This window comes from Echeneis naucrates, chromosome 7 (genome assembly GCF_900963305.1).
Source record: "Echeneis naucrates chromosome 7, fEcheNa1.1, whole genome shotgun sequence".
NCBI lineage: Eukaryota > Metazoa > Chordata > Actinopteri > Carangiformes > Echeneidae > Echeneis > Echeneis naucrates.
In genome coordinates this window covers 18,978,871-19,003,788 of record NC_042517.1, presented here as the reverse complement: position 1 = coordinate 19,003,788, position 24,918 = coordinate 18,978,871, and the positions used below count along the sequence as shown (strand labels likewise).

At 38.1% G+C, this 24,918-nt stretch overlaps 3 protein-coding genes across 5 annotated transcripts in view; 1 reads left to right on the top strand and 2 right to left on the bottom strand.

The window, feature by feature from the left end:
• The window catches only part of scube3 (signal peptide, CUB domain, EGF-like 3), a 66,459-nt gene extending 62,543 nt beyond the window's left edge, over nt 1-3,916 (top strand). For both annotated transcript variants that reach the window (XM_029505696.1, XM_029505695.1), the window contains 2 exons: nt 1,752-1,831; nt 2,117-3,916. In XM_029505696.1, the coding sequence (XP_029361556.1) occupies nt 1,752-1,831; nt 2,117-2,269 (233 nt within the window). In that variant the 3' untranslated portion in view covers nt 2,270-3,916. The remainder of the gene's footprint in view (nt 1-1,751; nt 1,832-2,116) is intronic.
• A 1,312-nt stretch (nt 3,917-5,228) lies between these two features.
• LOC115045688 (membrane cofactor protein-like) lies at nt 5,229-11,592 on the bottom strand. The gene is made up of 12 exons (XM_029505479.1): nt 11,578-11,592; nt 9,210-9,381; nt 8,903-9,100; nt 7,841-7,937; nt 7,688-7,761; nt 7,027-7,371; nt 6,701-6,892; nt 6,268-6,364; nt 6,116-6,189; nt 5,854-6,033; nt 5,584-5,760; nt 5,229-5,471 (listed from the first exon to the last, which is right to left on the bottom strand). The coding sequence occupies exons 1-12, from the start codon at nt 11,590-11,592 to the stop codon at nt 5,443-5,445; spliced, it is 1,650 nt and encodes a 549-aa protein (XP_029361339.1). The 3' UTR covers nt 5,229-5,442.
• Nucleotides 11,593-12,335: 743 nt separating this feature from the next.
• Nucleotides 12,336-23,099, bottom strand: LOC115046113 (6-phosphofructo-2-kinase/fructose-2,6-bisphosphatase 2-like). 2 transcript variants are annotated; one of them, XM_029506256.1, is made up of 17 exons: nt 23,008-23,099; nt 21,832-22,012; nt 20,773-20,898; nt 20,238-20,334; nt 19,956-20,022; nt 19,789-19,863; nt 19,646-19,702; nt 19,421-19,545; nt 18,365-18,572; nt 17,785-17,931; nt 17,596-17,700; nt 16,802-16,931; nt 15,296-15,358; nt 15,161-15,225; nt 14,828-14,830; nt 14,032-14,229; nt 12,336-13,474 (listed from the first exon to the last, which is right to left on the bottom strand). In XM_029506256.1, the coding sequence occupies exons 2-17, from the start codon at nt 21,920-21,922 to the stop codon at nt 13,421-13,423; spliced, it is 1,611 nt and encodes a 536-aa protein (XP_029362116.1). In that variant the 5' UTR covers nt 21,923-22,012; nt 23,008-23,099; the 3' UTR covers nt 12,336-13,420. The 2 variants fall into 2 exon arrangements, with proteins under 2 accessions (XP_029362116.1, XP_029362115.1); XM_029506255.1 differs by lacking the exon at nt 14,828-14,830.
• Between the last annotated feature and the right edge of the window lie 1,819 nt (nt 23,100-24,918).

Genomic DNA, 24,918 nt, shown 5'->3' with positions numbered 1-24,918 from the left:
TTCTAACTAAGCTTTTTCTTCTCTACACCTTCCCAGCTCAAACACTGTCCCTGCTTAGCCTGAACCACTGCCCTCACACTCCTTAATATTTCCTCGAACGAACATGCTTCACAACTAGCTTCCTCTTCTCTTTGGGACCTGCTCTACTCCACACCGGTTTGCCTGGGCCAAGCCCCAAGCCTCCCCAGCCGATCTGTACATTACCCACAATCTCTATGCCTAAGAGTTGCTTTCGCTTCCTGCATTGCCATTCTTGGATTCCATTTTCTCCCTTTGGTTGGGTTTGGAACCACCTTTCTACCTACCACATCTTTACTCCCAGATAACACGAGCTCTGTCCTCATCTTAGTACATTTAAACTCCTCCACTAGACTAGACACTGGGAGCTGAAGCATGCCTTTCCCATACAGTGCCACAGTACTTAAACATCTTGGAACACCGAGCCACTTCCTAATGTAAAAGCTTACTAGTCTTTCCATTTTCCCAGCAGCAGATATTGGAATCTCATATACCAACAGTGGCCACATCAACCTGGGATATAATCCAAACTGCAAACACCACAGCTTCAACTTTCCTGGAAGTCCTGATTTGGCTATTCTATCCAGTCCCTCAGCAACATCCTTCCGAAACTGCACTACCTGTTCTCCATCATGCAAATCTGCCTTGCCTAGGCTCTTTACTGTTTATTATTGGAATTTCCTCTTTGTCTATTACAAACCTTTGATCACTTAATCTTCCTCTACTTATCGATATACTTCTAGACTTACTAGGCTTGATTTTCATACTATTTTCATACATCTGTGTAAGGCACATCCCATCCTGCCATCTTTCTACACCTACAACCCACCTAGAAGCTCTAATAATTGCCTCCCTTGCCATTGTGAATGCTAATGGGGAAATTGTACACCCTGCCATAATACCTATTTCTAGCCTCTGCCAACCTGTTGTGAAGCCTGCTGTACTTAAGCATAGTCTGATATCCTGGAAATATGTTTTTACTAAAGTGACAACTACTCCAGGCACTCTAAAATAGTAAAACACCTCCCAAATAAGGCTATGTGGCACTGACCCAAATGCATTTGCTAAGTCCAAGAATATCACATGCAAGTCTCTTTTCTCACTCTGAATCTGGTGCCAAATCATACTAGTGTGCTCTAAACACCCTGTGAAATCTGGTATTCCTGCCTTCTGTACTGAAGTATCAATGAAACTATTCCTTTCTAAATAACTAGATAGTCTCGGTGCAACTACACTAAAGAAAATCTTCCCCTCTACATTTAGGAGAGAGATCATATGGAAGGTCTGAAGACTCCTTGTCCTTTGGAATAAGAACACCTCCTGCCCTACGCCATGCTCTGGGAATAGACTGTTTCTTCCTGTTTCTTCTACGTTTTTCAGCTTTAAGAAATGGAGGCAGAAGAAAAGATAATTAAAGAAGGAAAACAAACAAATAAATTATTCTAAACTTTCAAAGTAAAACCTGTAAAAAAAAAAAAAAATAGGACTGGACTGTGATGTGACTGTTTAATGTTGTAGTCACTTATTGGTCAACATTAAATAGTCCACAGTTATGAGTCAATGGGAGTTTCGTGTACCTGTAATTTTTTTTTTTTTTTTTTTTGGTTCCTTATGTTTTGTTTTTGTGTATTCAATTAGTTCAGTTGCCAAGCCTGTTTATGGCACGCATTGCAACATGTCATGAGGTGGAAAGTAATCCCGTCTCATGTTGTCTTTTGTCTTTCTGAATTCAGAGGACTATGAACAACTCGTAGAGGACATAGTGCGAGATGGAAGACTTTACGCATCAGAAAACCATCAAGAAATCCTCAAGGTTGAGTCTTACGCCCTATACATCCACATTTTCATTCTTACATGTTGTTGGTACAGCAAAGAGGTGACTCAGTTAGGCAGAGAGCTGCAGAGGAAAAGGAAATGTTGGGATAAACAAAGCCATTACATATTACTCACTCATGAGTCAAAGTGGCGTAAAGATATTTTAATATCGTCATATAGTAGGTGTGTAATTTATTGTGTAATGGCTTCAAACGTAGTTAGTAATGATGTGAAGAATGTATTTCACTCTAGCGTTGATGGATGTTTTTGCTCCTCCCTGCAGGATAAAAAACTGATAAAGACTCTTTTTGACGTGCTGGCTCACCCAAACAACTACTTTAAGTACACCACTCGGGAGTCCAACGAGATGCTGCCTCGCTCCTTCATACGCCTCATTAGCAGCAAAGTGTCAGCTTTTCTGCGACCATACAAGTAAAAGGTCACATCGCGGCTGACGCACCAGATCGTGAACCTCTGACATTCCTCTCCGCCTTCCATGTCCCGCAACTCTCACAGGGCTTTAAAAAAAAGAAAGAAAGTAAAAAAAAACAAAACAAAAAAAAAAAAACACAACATACTACCATGTTTACCTTCTTTTATTTTCCATAGGCTTCGACAATAAACACTATGCAGACCTGAAAATACTGAACATTATTTGTGTTTTAGGGTTGGTTTTTTTGTTTTGTTTTGTTGTTTGGGTCAGTTTCCATTCAGTGCAGGTCTGCATTCCCAAGTTCAAACATTTTGTGGGGATGGAGAGTATGTGAGTGGGTTTGGTTTCTATTGTGTTGTGCAACAAAACCACCCAAACACACACACCAACAACAACTAAATAGAAACGCCCACTGCAGACAGTAGTGGCGTTTTGTGTGCACGGTTTGAGCTTGTTCAAGCTTGTTATTGTATTTGCTTAAATGAGTGGTCTGAGTTGCAGCACCAACTCCTACCATTAAGTAAGACTAAGTGTTGTGTAAGTGTTGTGTAACCCTGGTTCCATCTTCCTTGTCTGTGTGCTGTCCTCAAGGAGGAGCAGTTGTTAAATTCATGTCACAGCTGCGTTTCCAGGTCATTTAAAGCCTTACTATATTTGAGCTCTTAGAGCAATTTCCAAGAGTTTTACTGTTAAAACAGTTAATCTATGTTTTTGTCTGTCTAGACTGTACCAGTGTTTTCCAACCTTGAAATAATTTCTATTCTTTTTTCACACCAACTTAAAGCAAATACATAAAGGTGGTTTATCGAACCAGGAGCATAGTGAACATTTGGGAGATGAATAACGAACTAATATTTGTGAGAGCCACAGAAATGAGATGTGATGTCTAGTGAAACATGTCTCAGTGAGAGAGAGAGAATGTCTTTGAGAGACATTGTTTGCTGCTTCTTTAAAAAAAAAAAAAAAAAAAAAAAAAAAGTCACTTTAACTCTTCAATCTCATTGTCTTTCTCATGTACGCTACACACCAGTAGTCTTTAGTTTTTAAACAAAATAAAGCCCAGAATCTGAAATACTTAAGTTTTTACACACAGTAAGTTGATAATCTCACATTGCCTATCCGTGGACTACCAGTTTTATCGTGTTTTTATTTCAATCTTGTAAATAATGAAAATAAATTAGATGAGGGTTGAATTCTTTAATTTTTTTTTTTATGCAGGACCCCCAAAATTACTATGCCCTTGTTCCACCTGTCTCAAATCCAAAGACACCCAGGTAGCCCTCCCCCCCATCAAAACATCCCCACAAACATTTTGTTCTGTCCCAATAAAGACAGTTCTTCCAAAGACCACCCCTCCAAAAAAAAAAAAAAAAAAAAAAAAAAGGGGGCAGGTCAAGTTGTTTACTTTTTGTATTCTGACATTTTGAACCCGTCATCCTAACTTTTTATTACAAAGTGCAATGAATGAACAGAACACACCTTAATATTGGTTACTGTGATCCACATACTAGTTGTGAAATATGTTATAGGCTGTGGTCTGTTTGAGAGTCATTGTATGAAATATTTATCAGTCACTGGGCATTTACGCTGAGTAATCCTCGCTGGGTAATTATGCTGAGAAATACAAAAAGAAAAAAAAAAAAAAAAAAAGTCAAAGTGATCAAAACTAGTATTTGTTGCGTTTTTTTTTTGTTTTTTTTTTTTTTTTAAGTTAGCAGTGACCAAAACAGGGTAAAATAACTTATGTTTAGTAAAAATCTGACACTTGTTTTCATGTTGAGCTCATTGAAGCAGTTAAGGAATGCTCTGACTGTGCCAACATGTTGATATTGTTCTTAATTAGACTTAGACCAGAAGACTGATGCCATTCATGACTGTACAATTAGAAGTATAAAGCTATAGCCAGCAAGTTTTGCATAAAAGATGTAAACATGACTCCAAAAGAAAACCAAATCTGTCCAATTTACCTATAAAGCTCACAGATACACACCATCTTGTTATGTTCAAAATCCAAAATGTTTATACAAGACAATTTTCATTTTGGGGGCCTAATTTCTTTTTAACTGGGTGCAGTCACCTCAAGAGGGTAAATCGGCAGCTCTGCCAAAGTAGGACTATTCCTTTCAAGGATTTAATGATCATTGTCAGCAAGTGACAATGAATGCCCCACTCTCAAATGTTCACTCATTCAACCCTCTTATGAAATGGAATTGAGTTGGTTCTTAGTCTGATATGCAATTAATATTTCAGGGAATGTAAAAAAGAAATTAAAATAAATAAAAAAAAAAGAATTAAAAAAAAAAGAATTAAAAAAATAAATAAACTGGACAGTATGACTCCTACCATCTGATATCCAAGCACCTAAGCTTTAGGATACAAAAGGGAATTGACCACACTGTCAAAGTTGGGGTAATGTTGGGCTAACTCATGAAGAACTCACATCAGTTTAATATTTTTTTTTCCCTATACATCAACCTTGAACAGTCTGTTTTACATTTATGTATTTAGACCCTATTGTACAGCATCCCAGCGTGCTTACATGACCCCCCCAAATCCAAAAGTCAACCTCTTTCCTGCAACCTTAAATTTGGTTTGTTTTATTTTTAATTGTTGCCTTTTAACGAGAGTTTGCTATGATGTATCATAGAGTTGATAATGATATTTGCACTTGAATTGTCATTGCTCATGTAAAGAAGTGTCTGGATTTTGTATTGTCTTTTTAAAATGAATGGAATTGGTGTTCTTATTCATTTCCTTGTAGCTTGTTTGTTCATGAAATGTTCACTCACCCTGACACACACAGTAACATTATCAGCTGTAAAGAAAGGAGAAGAAAAAAAAAAGAAAAAAAAAAAAAAAAAAAAAAAAAAAAAAAAACACACACTATGTAGAGATGAAACAAGTTTGTACTTGTTACTGCCCAAAACGCTTATTGAAATAAACACTGTACTTCAGCTTCATTAAAAAAAAAAAACAAAATTTTAATGTCTTTATACCTCAAACAGGTTTGATTAGTAAATATGAAAAAAAAAAAAAAAAAAAAAAAAAAATTGTGCATTATTGAAAGGTGGACGTTGAAAGTAGCATTTCCTTGGATTGAGGATGGCGTTAGTTTAGCTTAGGAGATCTTCAGCCACTGGTACTGTTGAATAGTTTAAGAGCATGTTGTTTGCATGCTAGTATCTCCTGTAGTAGTCGTAGTGGTCTGCAGAATGAAAATAAGTAGCAATAAGTCTTGGAAAATGTATTTAAAAAAAAACAAAAAACAAAAAACAAAAAAAAAAAAAAGCCCAAGTTCCTAATATGAAATTACTTACATTGACATTTGGGGAGATATGGAAGCCACTGGCCCCTGTTGCAGCGAATAGTAGGTGTACCAGACAGTCTGTAACCAGGTTGGCACTCAATTCTGAGAGTTTCCCTATCGCGATACTGTTCTCTGTATGATCCCATCCAGAAGCCCTCTGGCACATCTGGACGTGAGCATGTCATTTCTACAAGGTGAGGGAAGTCAATATTTAGTCTGACCATTAAAGAGGTTTGGGGGGAAAAAAGAAAAAAAAAAAAAAGTGTCAAATATTTCTAACCTGCATTGCATTTTGGAGGTGTTCCACTCCACGTGCCATCTGCTGTACACCATATCTCCCTTTCTCCAATGGGTACTCCATCAAGGCACTGATAGCGAACCACTGCTCTGTATCTGTAGGTCTCCTGAAGACCGTGGATCTTGGCATTTGCCACTTCTGGAGGGTCTTCACACACCATTGCTGGGGGAGAGGGGGGAGGAGTTTTAAAAATGGCTGAGGAGAAGCAGACATTTAGCAACAGTCTTTTCTTTATTCAGTGCACCTTCACAGACAGGAGTGCGCCCATCCCAGCCTTGAGCTTGGCAGTATCTGGTTGCTTGTCCTACAACTCTGAACCTGATGACAAAATGAGTCAAACGTTTTCAGTGGGGGACAATGCAAAAGATACATGTATGAATGAAAGGACTGTCCTACCCCTCATCACAGACAGCTGTTGCACTGTCTCCAAACAGTGCTCCAGTGTAAACAAACTCTCCATATAAAATGTCTCCTGCAGAGCCACATGACCTTCCTAGGACCCAAAAAAAAAAAACAAAAAAAAACAAACATTAAAATTTTACAGGACATGATGAACTTAACCTGCCCAGGGTCTACCCCACCCTCACCCAGTGTGAGCTGGGATTGGCCCCAGCACCCCCTGAGACAAGTAAACTAAGCAGTGGAAGATGACTCCATCTCACTAACTTTATAGTTACATCTACTGCAAGTACTGCCAAATCATAAAGTTACATCAAGGCACTTGACATAGAGCAGGTCTAGATCAAACTCTTTACCGCTACTGTACGGACACACACACACACATTACTGAACTTGAAGCACAACTGAAGGACTATTAAGAGGTTCTTACGTTTACATGTTAAGTAGAGTGGAGTCCACTTTCCATTCTTGCAAGTGCGGAATTTGCTGCCATTTGGAGTATAGCCAGTATTACATGCATATGCAACACGTTCACCCTCAGCAAAAGATTTTCTGGTGATGTACTCATCAGCAAGGTCAGCATGGGAGCTGTAGACATTTGGAGGGACACCACATCGAACTGCTGGAGAGATCCCCCCCACCCCAAAAGGGTGTCAGGCTCATTTCAGATATACAAACCAGCTCTTTTACTGAACTGAGGTGATGTGCTGTGAGGTGAGGTCAAAAGATGCAGAATCAACAGGAACCCAGACTCACCTTCAGTTGGCTCTGGCCCTTCAGTGGGCCGCTCAGTCTGTGCCGGCCCTTCAGTGGGCCGCTCAGTCTGTGCCGGCCCTTCAGTGGGCCGCTCAGTCTGTGCCGGCCCTTCAGTGGGCGGGGGCTGCTCAGTCTGTGCCACAGGAGAGGGTTTACAGTGAGGGAGCTCAGGGTGCCATTTACCGTTACGGCGACATGTGACGTGCTGCACTCCAACCAGCTGGAAACCCTTATTGCAACGGAAGATCACATCATCTCCTGCTTGGTAAACGGAGACATTTTTACCACTCCTGACAGAGTTGGCCACTGCAGGGCTGGAGCAGGTGATGCCTTTTACTGTCACCTCTGGGGTGGAAAGGAAAGAAAAAAGAAGAAAAAAAAAAAAAAAAAGTCCCTTAGTAACTTTAGGAATCTCTCCTTTAAGTAAAAAAAAAAAAAAAAAGTAACAAGATGACAGACCGAGATGCCTGAGGCAGAGTATTCATCAGCGTTAAAACAAATTTCCAGGGATTAACCTAAACATACCTTCATTATGAGTCACATTTAGTTTTTAAAGCGGCATAACTCCACCCATTTAAGATCTCCCACCTGAAAAGTTGCTAACCACAGTGTGGAAATAATCTGACTGGCATTGATATAAGGTGATGTTTTCTTTGCCCACCTTTACATGATGGCAATTTACCAACCCATCCAGACTTCTTGCACACTATGAAGTTCGGTCCTTTGAGCATATATCTGTCAGAGGGAGATGTCGTGTAGTTAAACAGATTCAGTTATACTCAAATTTACTCAAACTTCTTCAGGTCCAACGTACCCTTCATTGCATGTAGCATATGCTTTCGTCCGAAGATATGGACGTCGGTCATAGATATACTTCCCATTTAGCAGCTCCCCAGGAGGGTCACATATCCCTGCAAGAAGGTGGCCTTTTGAAAACCATTTCATCCAGAGGATTTATTGCAATTTTGGGCCACACCATGGGCAAAATATTTTTCTACTATAGGTTGAAGTGGACTCTGCAGAATGTGAACCTGCACTTTCTTGGTGGCGATGAAAATCATCCATGTGAAGTAGCAGATTGGACCATAACAGTAGGTTTACTTTATCAAGCCTAACCCTAGCCCCCTTACCCAATGTTGCAGCCCATTTATAATGGTGAAAGCAAAACACAAATTGATTCCAGAGTGTCTTAAAATGACAGAGGGGAGGGGGAGGGAAAAAAACAAAACACTACTGATAACAGGACAAACACCCCCACCCCCCTATTTCACACCCAGAAAAGGAAACAGCTTCAGGAAATTAGGAACTCCTTCCCTTCCTCTCTCCAACTTGTTTGTCAGACACTGAAATACCAAAATATAGAATACTGATTTATTTAAAAAAAAAAAAAAAAAAAAAAAAAAAATCTAATTAAATTTGAAAAAATTCCATTCCCCTTTTTCCGGTCACGTTTGGGTTTTATAATCACCAGTCAAATAGAGAAAACAAAAACAACAACAACAACAACAACAACAACAACCTTTTAATGGCTGTTCTAGAGAAACATGTATGCTTCTCACATGGTCACCAGGAGGCGACAGCTGAATCTGAGCACTTCAAATTAAAATGATACATTTGTGCACACAGACACGATATCGATGTATTTTAAGTCACTTCGCTTATGAAGGTTATAATAATCCTACATTTGAATCACCGGGCAATTAGATGTCCACTGTTTCCTGGCTCACTGAGATATAAGCCTTAATATCGCCATAGGAAAAGAAAAAGAAAAATAACAGTTCGTTCTCATTTCTGATTTATTTATTTATTTATTTGGTGTGTGTGTGTGTGTATTAAAAGTCCTCATACAGGAAAGACTCTAAATTCGGTTACTTACTTCGACATTCTAGAGTGGGTTTTCTCCAGATCCCTCCTTGGCACTCCGCAGCTGGACTCCCCCCGTCCGGAGTATAGCCCTCCTGGCACTTATAGAGCACTTTCTCCCCGGGGGCGAACCTCCGTTCAGGCGTCGCTTCCCCCAGCACTCTGGTGCTTAGTTGGCGGTGTGGGGGTTGACAAAACCTCGGTGGTTTAGCTTTAATTTTATACTCAGATAGGTCAATCACCGTCAGATAATCATAATAAACACAAGCATATCAAAACTGCTCACAATGTGCGCGCCTGCTTTTGCAGTTTTAATTTACCTGAAACGAGCGCAGCGACGCAGAAAAGCAGGACATTCCAGCAGAGCTTCATCTCTCCCGTTTTTCTGTGCTCCGTGTTGATCCGGATCAGACTGTTAGTGACTTCAGCCAGATCAGGTGGAGCTTTATAGAGGAGGAGTGACTCACCCACACCAGCAGCCCGGGAGAACAGCTGATGGAAATAACCATCAGTGCATAGAAAAAGCAGGAAGACTGACGGGACGAGGACAGTGAGTCAAAGGCAAAAGGAGAAATTCTGATTGACAAGATTAAAGAAATCACAAACTGTTATTGTGAGTCATCTTGAGCGCTCTAACAAAAAATATTTTATCTAAAAAAAGATCTTCCCAACCGATTCCATCATTTTATAATGAAAGATCAACGTAATTCTGATTTCATACAGTAAGAAAAATATTGGAAATTTTCTTTGACTTGTTTGTTTTTTAAAGCTCCTGAGACTAACAGCTTTTGTTTGGTATGCATATTAGGGAGAATTGTCGGCCATTTTTTATTGTATACTGATTATTGCAATGTGGGTTGACAGAGACATGTGTCCATGAATGAGGCTCACAGGTCGAAGTTAGGCAAAAGTACAATGGCAAAAAGAACCCAAAGTGTCCTCATATGAGTATGAGGTTCTTAACACTGGTGACATCTACTAAATGTATTTTCTGTAGGATTCTGAAAAATCCTTCAAGGTTTTTTAGGAATTGCTGAAATATCGAGGACATTTGGAGGATTTTATCAGGAAAGATGATCATTTGTACACTGTGAAATGTACAAATGTTCATGTTGATTTGAAAACAACAATTTGCCTGAAATTGTGTTGAATATCTAACCTAACCCTGTTGCTAAGCTTATTCTAAATGTTGTTGTCAGGTCCACTTGATCCAACTTAAAAAAAAAGAAAAAAGTAACTAAATGTAACTTATTGCATTTAGAAATTAGCCTGTAGGTGCAGACCATCCCTTCCCAGTGCACTGTATGTAAATCAAATCACATTTTGTGACCCAAAGTTCATGTAAAGCTTTGGCTTCAGCAGCCTGAATTAGTAAAATCAAGGTGCAATCTTTCAATATAAATATATATAATATATATAAAATATTTTTGTTTATGTCATTGTGACATGTATGTCTCAACAGGGGAAGTTCAATCTGGTGTTCCTTTTGATTAATTTTGATAATGTCTTTTTTTTTCACCTTGTTCCACTGAAATCACTGTTTGGTTTGACCTTAACATGTATTAAAAAAAAGAAGAAGCGCAAAACAGCCAGTAAAAGCACCCTCATTTTGGTTTTGCAGAACAGGATCTGCCGATTCTCCAAAAAAGAGGTTTTTCTGGTTAATGTTTTAACACCCTATTGTGACGTCATCCTAATTGTAACCAATAAAGTAGAGTTTATAGTCTAAAGAAAACAGAAATAGAAATATCCCTGCAAGTGTTGGCGGTCTCAACCATGGCTTCAAACATCTCCACTTTACACAACCAAGTAAATGTGCCAGAAAAGCTCTCTATGCATATACAGTAGCTGTCTGGGTTTGTCTGTGTTTGTGTTTTTCGTTCAGTTATCCGCTACATTCCATCCAAACCAGAAGGGTGTTCCTCTACATAACTCACTGACCAGAGAAATAAAAATGGTAGAGAGAACCTAATAAAGCTGTTTCACTATACAAAAAAACTCAATCAAACAGCACAAACAGAATTGATGGAAAGAGGTGTGCAAATAAAATATCATTTAACCATGAATATGGAACACACCACACACAAAAGTCACATAATAGACCACTATCAGACTGCAAGGCCGTTGTTCTTTTGCTATCAACAGCTGAATACATAATTATTTATCTTAGACTAAGCAGTACTATTGAGGCTCTTTCAACTGTAGAAATAGGACTAATTGTCCGACCAAAAATTATCTTAACCTCTGAAGACCCAAACTCTTGCATGGCATGCATTTTTAATTTCTCCTTCATGTGTTGTTGATAAATCTAACCTTCAATATATTATACTCTTCATATGTGGACACCAGGCCCTTGTAGAGAAAAATGTTATGTTATGGTCTAGATGCCCCAAATGTGATGTCCACATATGTGGACGCCAGGTTTGACTCACTCTGTATGTACTATTGCTTTGGCTGTTGCCCATATTTAGGAAACAAGTGATTTGATTTCCTGTTGGGTTTGTGGTTGGTGTCATGATGAAAGCTTGCCAACAGGATTTTTAGTCTCTGTGGTTATGACACAAACCTCGGTCATGTCACCTACTCAAAAGAACATTTTTTTTTAAATGTGTAATTTATTGTTCATTGTTTTTGTTTTTGTTTTTTTCATTTTTTGTCTGAAGCCCCTGAGCTCTGTTGGAGTCCTACCTTCTCAGAGGCCATCTTGTATCTGATGGCCTCTGAACCATCTGGATTTGATGATGGTGCACAATCTTGTTACAATCTGGTTTTGTTTATTTGTTTTTCAGGTTGATTTGCCAAAGAACTCATTGTGACCCTAATGTTCAAGGCCCAACTTGCAGAAAGACACACTCAGACCTTGTATCAAGTCTAAGTATTGTATACTAAAGCATTTAAAAACATCCATTGCTGTCTTTCATTTATTCACTCATTTACCAGTAAAACTCACATTTCCGGATGTTTTCTCATTTTTTAAACATTTCCAGTCATTTCTTGTTTAACATTAACAAATGTTAGCCTGGAAATTAATCAGGTTTTTCATCCGAACTCAAGGATCATTTAAGGCGCCAAAGCAAATCACAGATTACATTCTTCAGAATAAAATTCATTAATTGAGTCCTTCCTTTCTCTCTCCATTTCCTAGATGATAGATTCAGCAGTAAATGACCTTAAATCATAAGCTCTAAAAGAGTCTGAACACACTGGGATCACAATATAGCCTTGTGTCATTGCAAACAGGTCGAACAGTGATGATATTAAATTATTTTCACTCCAAAACATCTTGGTCATGTCTCCATTTTCATAATTGAGGATGTGAACAGGTGAGTGTTGGGGGTTCCTGTTCTTTAAGGACACCCGTTAAGCAGTTAGGAAGACACGAGTTCACACATACCAAAAGACTTCACCTCAAAACCACTCAAAAAACATAAATAATTCAATTTAAACAAAGCATAAAACTTAACTTTATTGAAACATGTCCAGAACAGTATGTAATATCATTAAAGCTTTTTCACTAAAGCATTCAAATTAAATTCTAATCCTTAAATTCAGGTGGAAAGTAATTTTGTGTATCAGGTAGAAGTTCTTAATCCTGTCACAGCCTTAGTAGAGCTTTAAGTATAGGTACTTTTCCAAATAATTTATTTTTAATGTCACCTCAGTGGACCTAACATAAAGTCTACATAAATATCTTAATGGTGCCAAAACACAACTTAAAACCAAAACATAGTATCAATTAACTTTTACTTAGGAAGACACTAAAAAGCATTTAAGATCTGCTAAATATCCACCAGTGACCACTGTGTTTAAAATACTTGCATCAGTCTTGTGCAGTTAAAATGTGATCATATTTCGATTATTACAGTGGGAGACTAACTATTATTTGCACAAAAGACAACAGATAAAAAAAGAGAAATAAATGAATGGCTGTCGCACAAAAAGCACAGAGCAATCACAGCTGCTGTACTTTTAACAGAGGCACAAAATGTCACATCACCTTTCATAGCTTGTGGTGAACTGCTGCAGATTTAAATTAATATTTTGTCATCTTAAATAACAATTTAGAATGAAATAATTACTAAAACTTGTCAGATCACCGGAAGAAAAGACGCACATAACCCGGGAATGTTACAATAAGTGATTAAAAGAAAGAATTAATACAAATTAAGGCTGCACACAGAGAGGCACTCTCTTACAGTAAAACTGAAGGCAGGAGCTTCTACTGAGGTATATGATTCACAATCAACAACGTCTACATCTAATACAGCATATTATGGCATGTGTGCTACAGTAAGAAATAATGGACAAGTTTTCAGAGTTAAAAATCACATTAACCTGTTCCATTTTATATCTGAGGTGAATCACAGCCCAATTTTCAAGACTCTTGTGCAAAGGCATAAACTGGTCTTACATCCAAGTGGAGGAAAGCCTGGGGTAAATGGTACAACAAAGGTATGAGGCATTTGCGTCATGAATGCAGACATGTTTTACATGACAGATTAGACGAAAGGGTTGGGGGGAAAAAAGCTTCCTAACTATGATCACAGTCGTCTGTGTCTGCTGCACTGAAACCATTCAGAGAGTCCTGCAAGACGCAAAAGAAAGGTAGAGACTATAAGAGACATTCATGCAAACATCTCCCTCCAGAACATGGGCTAATATTGAAATCTGAGATCAAGAGACTAAAACACTCCTTTTTTTGTCCATTTACAGTTTTTGAACTAAGAACAAGAGTCAGTTTGTTGAAAACATGAGGGAGGGAAAAAAAAAGTAAAAAACTACACGATCCGTTCCTTCACCTCCACCTCAACATGCGGGTATATGGAAAACAGAACATCACTGTTCTTTTTTTAATGTAAGCTCTGATCCAGCTGGTGTCGCAGACAACCAACAAATGGACATGCCACCACTATAGCATATAGCATAAAGAAATGGAATGAATTAAACTTATAAAATAAATAAATAAATAAAGATAAGTTTTGCTTTTTTCCTCTTTTGTGAATTTATCATGTTACTATATTATATCATAATTTGATATTTTAATTTTCACATTTGTTCACTGCTTAGTTTTTGAGCACTTTGTTCATACTCTTTTCCCTTTCAAAAAAAATCTTTAACCTCTTTTACATTTACAACACCAACCTCGCATAACAGCAGCTCTGCGCCCTCCGATGCCTCAGAAAACTGCATGCTGGGTAAAGTGGGGGCCTGGGATACGATGGCCTGGGACGGGTTGCCCACGCTGTATAAACGAGGGCGTTTAATCTGGTCCTGGCTTGACAGCGGAGTAAAACTGTTTCTTCTAAGGACGGCAGGTGGCACATCTGTTTGAACTTTATTCTGGTGAAAGAACAAAACAAAACAAACAAAAAAAAAAAAAAAAACAAAACAAAAAAAACAGACAAGTTGAAACTAATCAAAGTGGCTTTTACTATCTGCCTCTCGTTTGTCTGCACTCCCTGCATCATAAAAATTGTCAAAAGGCAGAGAAATAACATTTGAGACAAGCCGCCCTAAATCTAGGAATCAGTTAAATTGGTCTCACCAGACAGGATATCTGGCAGCCCAGTTAACAAGGGGATGTTCTGTAATTTTCTTTATGTCTTAACACCCACTCTGATTTTAAGTTGAAACTCTTGATATTAATTGGCACAAACAGTAAAACCAGGATTCTAATGTGGATCTAACTGATTAGAAAATCAGCAAAAAAGCCACCGGATGTTATGATAAATCAGTTCTCTGCAGATACAGACGTTGTGGATCCAGATGTGCACGCACCACCATCATACAAACATCATTTACCCACATAAACACCTTTACATACTTCCAGTCAGAGCATTCCAAGATCTGCTTAGCTCAACCTACCTTAGGTTAGCATTAAGAGTAGAGACAGGGAGAAACAGCCAGCAGAGCTGTTTTTATCCTCCAGGTTTTAAACCTGCTTACAAGGAATTTATACAAGTGTAAGTTGTATTTATATAGTAAAATGAAAAGAATAGCCATAGACAGAGTTTTTACTGTAATCTGCCCTGGAGAGCTTTTAGAAAAGGCTGAATATCTGACTTTTTAAAGCATGTAATTTTGGTTTGAATCCATAAATAAAGCCCTAACCCAACTGTTGAGGTCAAACTGCAGGCAGATGACCTGCAATGAACTGGACAGATGGTGCTTGCTTCAGAGAAAACAAACAGTGTGTGTGAGAGACATAAAAAAAATGCCCCCCCCCCCCAAAAAAAAAAAACAAACAAAAAAAAAAAAAAAAAAAACTTACTAAAGGTCTGTCTCTGTGAGTGTTGACAGCTTCAACCTTTAGATCAAACATGTCCACTTTACATCCTTGAAGAGAAGGAGAAAAATACGTCACATATGAATGAGCAAAGGATTATTGAACTTATTTATGTCTTACCGTATGCCACAGGGGTGAGTTTCAAGACAGTGTGGAGGGGACACTTCAAATAGGGTAGGTCATCTGTTGCCAACAAAAACAAAAATTATTTGTGAGACTTCCAGTACTGTGGTTATTACCATGAATGAGGACATTTTCCCCTCTGACTGTGGACAGTAAGTTGGACAGCTGTTTAGCTTAAGCTGTGCTTTGATTTTTAGAGGTGGCAGTACATTTAATGTTATGTCTGCAGTACTAAATGCCCTATTGAAGGATATAGTCAGTGAAATGCAGCCAGAGCTGCACCTATGATATGTTTCGCCCTTGCAACAGATTTTGCAATATTGAACAAATGCCCTGCTGACGCAGGGTCGATTACGGATGTGACTTTAGGAACAATTTCGCAGTCTGTTCATGTGGCCATTACTCATGTTTATTTCGTTGTCACATCTATTTTGTCTGTGTAAGCATAATCTGTTGTGTGTGCCTATCAATTAAACAATCATGTCAATCAAACATGTTGCATTTTTTTATTTCTGCTTTTATATTTAGATTTAGCCATTTTAAAATAATATTAATTTATGCCTTGACCTTTGAATCTCAACAATACACTGCATTGTCTCTGTATTTTTAAGATAAAAGGCCTATTGCAATATAACAAGCTTGTTCTTACATTAAAATAATTGAAGGGACCTTATATTACACTCAACACAAGGACTTATTTGTATTTGTATTATTTGTATTTGTCCAATTTGTAATCCATGGTGCTGTTTAAAACTGTGGAAAAACTTGAAAAAGATCTATCAACATTGCACATACATATAGCATCCCATAGACACTGTCTGTCATGTCCAGTACTTTTGATACTTTCATTTGAGTAGTGTCAATAATTGAAGACAATATAATAAAGCCAGTTGGTAAAAAAGTGCAGCAATTAAAACCATTGTCTACAAATCCACCACTGAAAAAAAAAAAAAAAAACCTTCAAAAGTTTCCTATTAGAAAATATTCATCTATTTTATTGGCACTCTTCAGAAGCCAATCACAACTATATTTAAAGATCTAATTTCTGAGTGGGTCTATTGTATATGCATCTTTAAGTGGCTGAGTGGTTGGTTAAGGCCAGGAATTGTTGGGCAGATCAGAACACCCAAGCAACGAGCTACTTGCTAAAGCCTTTGCCTAATCCTATTATGAGTGTTAGCGATATTTGTTCTTACATAACAAGATTAAACCAACCAACTTTATTTTCACAGAAGCACAAAATTGGTGTTGTGTAATTTTAAAACTGCAGCAGACATCCTTTAAAATGTACACTAGTTAACTTCATAACCCAGCCACAATGTTTTACTACTTTTCAACTTTTAAGAACAATAATGCTGTAAATTACCTCAAGAAGCTGTTTAGCCAAAGCTTGCCAAACTTTTAGATTATTTATCAGATGTTGGCAGAGGAATTACTTGTTAACAGTCTTCACAATGAAATGTTTTGTTTGTGTGTTTATCATGTTCTGTTGATGCACAGAACCTGCACTCTTATCCAGGAAATAGGCGAGCAAGCAGCGCATCACTGCCTGATGACAGATGACCAGAACATTGCCCTGTCGCTCCAGCTCCATGATGACTGGCTCCAGCCGCTGAACCAAATCCTGGTAGGACTGGAGAGAGAAGAAAGAAACATTAAGTTTTACAATTGCAACATAGCCTGTGTTGGTGATAACATCTGGTTTTCCTGTCACTCTTGCCAAGAATTCTAGCAATTGTTGGATTTTCAAGATGAGATTAAGTATGCAGCACTGCATTCCGGGCAGACCGGGGGCTGGACTGGGAAATTGAATAAGTTTCTCTTTAAAATCTTGCCAAAACATGTTTCATATGAAAAAGCCCCTTCAACATATCAGCATCAGGCAACAAAAAAAAATTGATTTCTTCTATTGGTTCTCATCTTCATGAGCATCAATACAGTTTTTTGGGAATACCCTAATATCTGCCTTCCCTTAATTGCTAGTGATTAAGTACCAGTTTCAAACTCATCACACAAAGACCTTAAAATTTTATTCTGTTTAGGTCCATACAGTAATTATCTCTAATGTGGCTGCTCAAAACCTCAAAAGTGATTCTTTACTGGCTTTGGTAATTATCTGTGTAACATGACATTTCCTAATAAAGAAATGTCACATGTAGTTCCTTGTCACAGTTCATTAATGAAATCCCCCATTGTTCTGTGCACAATAACTCTATACAAACTATACAAAATGTAGCGACAATTAATTGAGTTACGACTTTGGGGATTTCCTCAAAAATCATGAAAGAAGCTTCTACCTCTCCCCCTGGGTAGCGGTAGTGATACTTGTCCTGATCTCTCATGGCAAACTCCTCTGGAAACTTTTCCTCAATTGTCTTATATGTCATCTCTTCACACACTCCCTGAAAAACAAAGAGGTAAATGGATCAAAAATTTACGACAGGGCCCTCACTGTGTGTCTGTCATCGCTGTGGTATCAAACATACAGCGTCTATTTCATTGAGGATCTTCCACTGCTCGTAGGGAACTCCAAGTTCCTCTGCTGTCTGAATGGTCCGTCTCAGCTGGCTGGTCCAGACTTTAAGATCTGACAGATGGTGCTCCTCAACAAATTCCTTAAGAGCTGCTGCGAACTGACAAAAAAAAAAAGAAGAAAAAAAAAAAAAAAAAAAATCAATGAAAAGGCGTGTTTATGCCTGAAAGCACAAATCGGGTTATACAGCCACTAAAATGTAATCATTTTTGCCATAACAGCCTCAATGCTAGTGTGTAGCTGCTTCTCCAATTTGTTAAATTGAACTTTAATGTACATCTAATGGCTCATCAAAAATTATTTTGACCCTTCAAAGTTTGCAGGGTCATTGTGAGCTTATTGTGAGCTTCAGCTGTGCTGATTAATGTATATCTCTTTTTTTTTTTTTTAATCCACCTGTATCTTCACATATTACTCATAGACCAGGATTTATTTTCTTATCCAGCAACATTTTAAAAGATTTTTTTGGAGATGTTGCTATCTTCACCCTCTCTTAAGAAACTTAAAAGTAATAGTAAAAGTAAAAGAAATACCCATTTCCCTCTCTCTGACAGCTCAGCATCTCCCCCAATCTGCCCCTCCACATTGTGATGGCTCTCTCCATGCCGACAGAGGTAGATGGAGTGGGACTGTACATGGATGTTCATGAGGTAGTAGACAATTTTACTCTGGATGTAGTCCTGCACTCTGTTGACCAAGAAACGACGGCCAACATTTATGACCTGGATGAAGGAGAGGTTCCTGTAGGTCAGAGAAAAAGAGGACAAACATATATACACACAACTGAGACATCCAAAAGTGACACAAAGATAAACAGGGGACATCTTGTACTCCTATTGTAGTCTAAATATTCTAATCTTTAATCTCTTAGATGCCTCAGAACTGTACTAGAGTAACACTGTTAAAGTGACAAGGCCAAAGAAGATCAACAATAAATTCCTCCTCTAGAGTTGAAAGTTAAAAATAAGTATCTCCCTAGTCTTAGTTAGTTTGTACATTATAAACAATGTATGGTAAGCATTTACATCTACGCATCTGCTTTTTTAAAGGCTTTTCTCTCCTTTACTTCAATTAAAACATGGAGGAAGAGAAAGGGCAGGACTGATCTATATATCTGCTTTTTTATAAGGGTTTTTTCTCCTTTACTTCAATTGACACATGGGGGATGTGAAAGGATGGGGCTGGGCTTGAACTGGGAAAACATGGAACAGACTGAGAAAACAGACAAAACAGCTATAGTTAAGCCAATGAGCAGGAGTTTAAAAAGTTACAACCAACCAACCAACTAATTTCCCTTTAACCATGTGACCTACATTTCTACAAAGCCTTCTGACTTCCACTTTTGGATTTACTCTAAGGCTCCAGAAATCTCGAGTCAGTAAACAATAGTCATCTGTAATCCTGTTACAGGAGTGAGCTCCTGTCTCCACCTGCAGGACATTTTATGTAAGTGCTCAAAAAACACAACTCAAAAAACCAACTTGAAACAGTCAAATCTAACTATTAACTAAATGAATGAATGTTACTATAAACAAACAAACACACAAAAAACAAAAACTAATAGATGTAGAAACACAACTAGATCTTACTTATCATGTCTGTCTGGATCTAAAGGTTGGTAGGTCACTTTGTAGCATTCAATTCTCTTCAAAAAATCCTCCATGACACTTTCTCTGTCCCTTTCTGGGTAATCTGGGCTGGAGACCTTCACATCCTTTGTGACAGACACATTCACACCTTTACCTTTAACAATTGATTTATTAACACTCTAGCAACACTGTTCTCAGAAATAGAGGTACAAATGCATTATTTACCAGAATATTTGTAGCGATGACATCTGGATCATCACATATTGATTCTACAAAAAACAACTGAGAAAAAAAAATATTTATGGGAATTCTGCCAATAGTATAAACAAATAAAAAAATCTGCACAATGATTAAAGCATAATTCTGACCTTGTATGCATTGTCTTTAGCAAAATTGAGGATGAGTTCCCTCCTCTCTCTGGTGGTATTGGTGGCATCAAAAACCTTATGGGCAATGTGAGACAGTCAGACCAAATTAAACTTAAAATTTACTAAAAGATGATGGAAAGACACTGTTCAGATTTGTGTGTCCTTACAGCAATCTGGCCTCCCTCCTCATTCAGATAACCCTTAACATCCTGCAGTGCCACCAGAGCACAGTTCCTGTAGACACAAACAGAAAATCAAAGTTAATTTCCTCAGCACGTAACAAGCTGCACTACTTTTAACTTCAGTTGAAAAGATGAAGAAATGAAGAGGCACTTTCATGAGTACCCCCCCCCAAAAAAAAAAAAAAGAAACCAGGCACTTAGTGGTAAAAGAGGAATCAATCCACAGCACGGGATGAGGTTGAGATAAAGACAGATATGCTCACTCACTTTCTAATTTCCATTGCTTCTTTGTTGTCATGTCTGAAAAAGTCATAGGACTTGTACGCCTTCACTGCTTCTCTTCTATAGACTCCAAGGTTAAACACTGCAAGAGAACCAAGACAGTGAATCAGAGGACACATATGTTCCATCAAGACATTGACCTTAATCTCAACTGCGGCTCGAAAACATATTTTCCTGGATTCCAAGTATATGACACAGCAAACATAACCAGTAGATAGTGTGCGCTGATTATAATTTTAAAAACACATGAACACAGCTTTGCCTCAAGATTTTCACTTAAGTAGTATCTCAAATTACAGTTTTGAAAGCCACAAACCTGTTTTTTTCCCCCCCGACAGGCATATTTACACTAGACATAATGACCTTTAAATACCAACAAAGAATTTCCTTTTTACGACCACATGGATATTTCACAGGCCCCACAAAGACATTGAATTCAAAATGAACTTTTCTTGTGGACAGATCAAATCTTAGAAGGTGTATAAAACTCGAACATGTGTTGGCTCAAGTGTGTTCCGACCTTTAGTGGGAACGCCAATCCAGTTGAGGTAGCGTGTCAGCTTTTTGGCCATGTAGGTTTTCCCCCTGGCAGGCAACCCAATCATCACTATTACAGTCGGTGAATAAGTCATGTAGGAGGCCCAAGCTGGAATTTGTATGCATACACACACAGACAGACAGACACACACACACACACACACGCATGCACGCACCCAAACACAGATTGAAATTATTCATTATGCTGTAATCAAGTTTACACTCACATTAACCTCAAACCTCTAAAAATCCTAATTGCACTAAAATAAAAAAAATGAATATGATATAAATAAACTAGATCAACAACAAGGAGTGAGAATTATTCACTGTCACCCTGTGGTGTTCATCCACCAGCTGGTTAACGCACAGTTTATCTTTTCTTAAATTTGACTGTGATCTTCTGGATAATGTTTCTCAAAGCCCTGTGGCTTGACAAACAAACTGAGCAATCCATTGTTGCCTTGTTGGCTGGGGCATGGAAAGCTAAATATTCCTAATATCCTCCCTTCCTTTTACTTTTACTGCCTGTGAAAGACCATCATGAACTCAGGGAAAGGAAATCTGTCATAACATAGATCTGGAAAGAATGGACTTGAAACAGATGGCTGCAACTTCAAGGCCCAGAGTGCAGCAATAGTCCAAGATATATTTTGGTGAAATTATTTCCTTGTCTAAAAGAAATTGGCTGAATGTTTGCCTTGCTACTGACACAATTACTCTCCACAAACTATAGTAGCTGCCTGTGCAAAGACACAGACACCTAATATGGGCAGAAGGTGAGTCAACTTCAACATTGAACAATAGGTTCCTGCTGAAACCTTATCTGACACTGCCCCCCCCCCCCCCCCCCCCAACCTGGCCAACAGTAACTAATGTAATTAAAAGAAGCCCAATGGCTGTTCCTCCTTTACTGCATTCTGTAATATTGTACCAGGGAAGGTGTACAGAGTTCATTCATTAATAGAAAACAGTTAGTTAGTACCCCAAGCAATGAGTCAGCATTTCCCCTTCAGTTGACACTGAGGAAAAACAAAGCACTCACAGCACTTCTTCTCATTGGCTCTGAGGTCTGTCCTTTTGGCCTCCACTTGGCTGTCTGAAACTACTGCAAGTCTTTGCTGCTTGGCAGCCATGATGGGGCCCGATCGGCGTCCAGCAGTCCTTTCACAGCTAGACTGAGGATGGCAGGCTCTGGTCAGTGGTAAGATGAAGTCAGCATCTCCCTGGAGAGAAGAGAACTTTGCTGTATCATATCAAATGTTCCTTGATGGTACATCAGATCACTCCAGTGATCAGTCATACATCAACTCATGCTCAGGTGCTTTGTCAGATTACAGTTGTTGTTTTAAAGTGCTGAATTCCTACAGTTGAAACAGAACAAATTTTTTGATGAACAGGACACAGATTCGTCCCTAAAATGTGAAGGATATGAGTTGTAGTCCAGAGCATCTATGTAGCACCACAGTGCTTTTATTTTAATTTTGAATCCTTTTACACCTATAATAGGAAAAGGATGCCTGGTCTTGTTTTTTTTTTTTTTTTGCAATAAATGTATCAGAAAAGAACCTTTGTGCACAGAATTGCATCTCTTTTTTCAGGAAAAATTGACCTTTCCAAATCAGGCTAGTATTTCTCATTATTATGTGATTTAAATGTTTAAAACAGTGCTTAAATAATAATACATATTTTACCAGCATCAAATAAATAAATCAATTGTAGTTGCTGATTTGAATAAAGCACTTGGGCCACATTTCGATCAATGAACTGACAAATCGCTTTAACTCCTCTCAGTTTCACGGAAACAAACACGTTAACTTATGGATTTTTGGTGGAAATTCAGTTAAGGTTGCCAATTTATTAACAGGATAAATGCAAATAGCTTTCAAAGATAGCCCCACCTTTTTCACTGCCATAAGAGTCACAATGAGTGATGGGAGGGCTCAAATCACAACTCCATGAGATAGTTAGGTGGAGTTAGGGTGAAACTGTGAGCTAAATGTCCAGTGTTGGCTCGAAATTTGGACGTTGGATCGACATTTGAGTATTTCAGAGCAGAAGTTGTGTCATCCTTTCACCCTCAGCTCAGCTGTACCTGGCACACCTCGGCCCTGAGTTCATCACTCCTGCTCCCGCCAAGCGGAGGAAATTTCCTTCAAAACAAAAAACGTTGGAGCGAACCTTCTGCTGTAAAAGCTCAAAAAATGATTAATAAACTTACCCCAAAAAATCTGACAACAGCAGCCGGTTGGTAGTTGTTTATCTCTTTGTTACAACACTGACATCCTCCGGCTTCGTCAGCAGCTTCCTCTCTATCTGACGTCTTAGCTCCGCCCCCTCGGTCTGTTGTTTGGTGCTGCCGGAAGTCCTCAGCTGTCGAGCGCGCGTAAAAACACTTGTCTTCCGGTCAAACTTCCGGGTGCGTTTAAAAACCATTTTTAAAGTTTGCACCTATTCGAATATTTGTATGTTTTGTATCTTTGTCTTTGTAGATGTCTCTTTTTTTTTTTTTTCAAATATTTAAAAGACCTGGTGATGCTTAAATTTACCATTCATTTTCTAAATGTTTGCTTCCACAGACTTGGAGCGTCATAATTTTTAATTTTGACATTGTTTTACTGATCTTTCCTTTACATGACCCTGCTGGTCGCCATGACTGTTGCCATCATTGTTGCTCCTTCACTGCTGTCAATAACTTTGCCATGATGTAGTCAGATGCTTGAAAGACCATCCTGCCACTGAATGTGTGTCCCAGAGAGATAAGCAGAATAGATGGACGGATGAATGGACATTTAATTAAATGTTAATAGAAAAAGCAGTGATGCAATTACTTTGATGTTTGCATAAGGAACAAGGTGAAAAAAAAATATGGCATTGATGTTTGATCTTTCACTGTAAACTGCTACAAAGGGATGCTTCATACATCTTTCAGCCACCACATTCTTTCTATTCACAGTATCGTGAAGGGATGTAGGAAACTAAATCTCTCTCTACCAAAAAGATAGCTGATGTTAAATCAGTTTGCTAGACTCAGTAATTTACTAATACACAACTGTTGGGCCAACTAAAATGAGTAAATTATAAGGTTCATTGAAGAAAGTTGCATTACTTTTGCATTATTTTGGCATTCTTCATTTGAGCAAGATGATAAAGGAGTGGTGGGACATCCTCTACTCCAAAAAAACAATGAAGTTGATGGCCAAGATTGAGTACAATTTTTTCTGAAGCACTGGCAGCATGTGGATAAAAACTAATACATGGTTTTGTGGGTAAAGGCTCCTTTCATCTTTGGATTCAGTCTCTGAAAGGAATCTATGTTGTAAATATACAACACAAGATGCTGCTGAGTGGTTGAGGATCAGATCTCTAACCCTAACCATATACTCACCATAAGGATTCTTGTGGTGAGTACACATGAGATCAATGAGTGAAGGTGGAAATGATAGGTAGGGGTGAGGTAAGTAGGAGGAGAAGCCTGGCATGTTAAAACAGAAAAGGTAATTTAAAGTGCTGTCTTAAAAATCAATATTTCACATTTAGTGTGCTCCTTAACTGGGTCTACTGTTCTCTAAGTAAAATGCATTTACAAGGTTTAATACACATCTAATAACTAACTAAAGAACTAATAATTGCATATGCTGTTACTATGAAGAGTATTGCTTGTATAACTACATACTAAGGTGGACCAAATGGAAGTGTTTTGCTGACCCTTGTTTTATTTTAAGTTATAAAACAATAAAAACAACTGTGCACAAAAGAAATGTAAAGAAAGAAAGAACCAACAGTGGCTTTTAAATCACAAAAGAGAGGTTTTTCTGGACACAAATTTTCTCCTCTAGCTCCAAGAACAACAATTTATAGAATTGAGGTAATTTGTTTAAACAAAGAAACATCCAAGGAATATCCAAGGAAAAACATACATGCATTCCAAAATTGAGTGGCATTCCCTTTTAATTCTACAGCTTATTTCATACAAAAAATATGCCACGTAACTCACTGCAATCACAATTCTTTATTCTCTTAAAAGAAACTACCCTCACAGTGTCTAACTAATACACCATAATATTAAACAATCATTTGTAAGATATGTGCTTATTTTGTAAAATAATGTTCGTCAGTACAATATAATCTG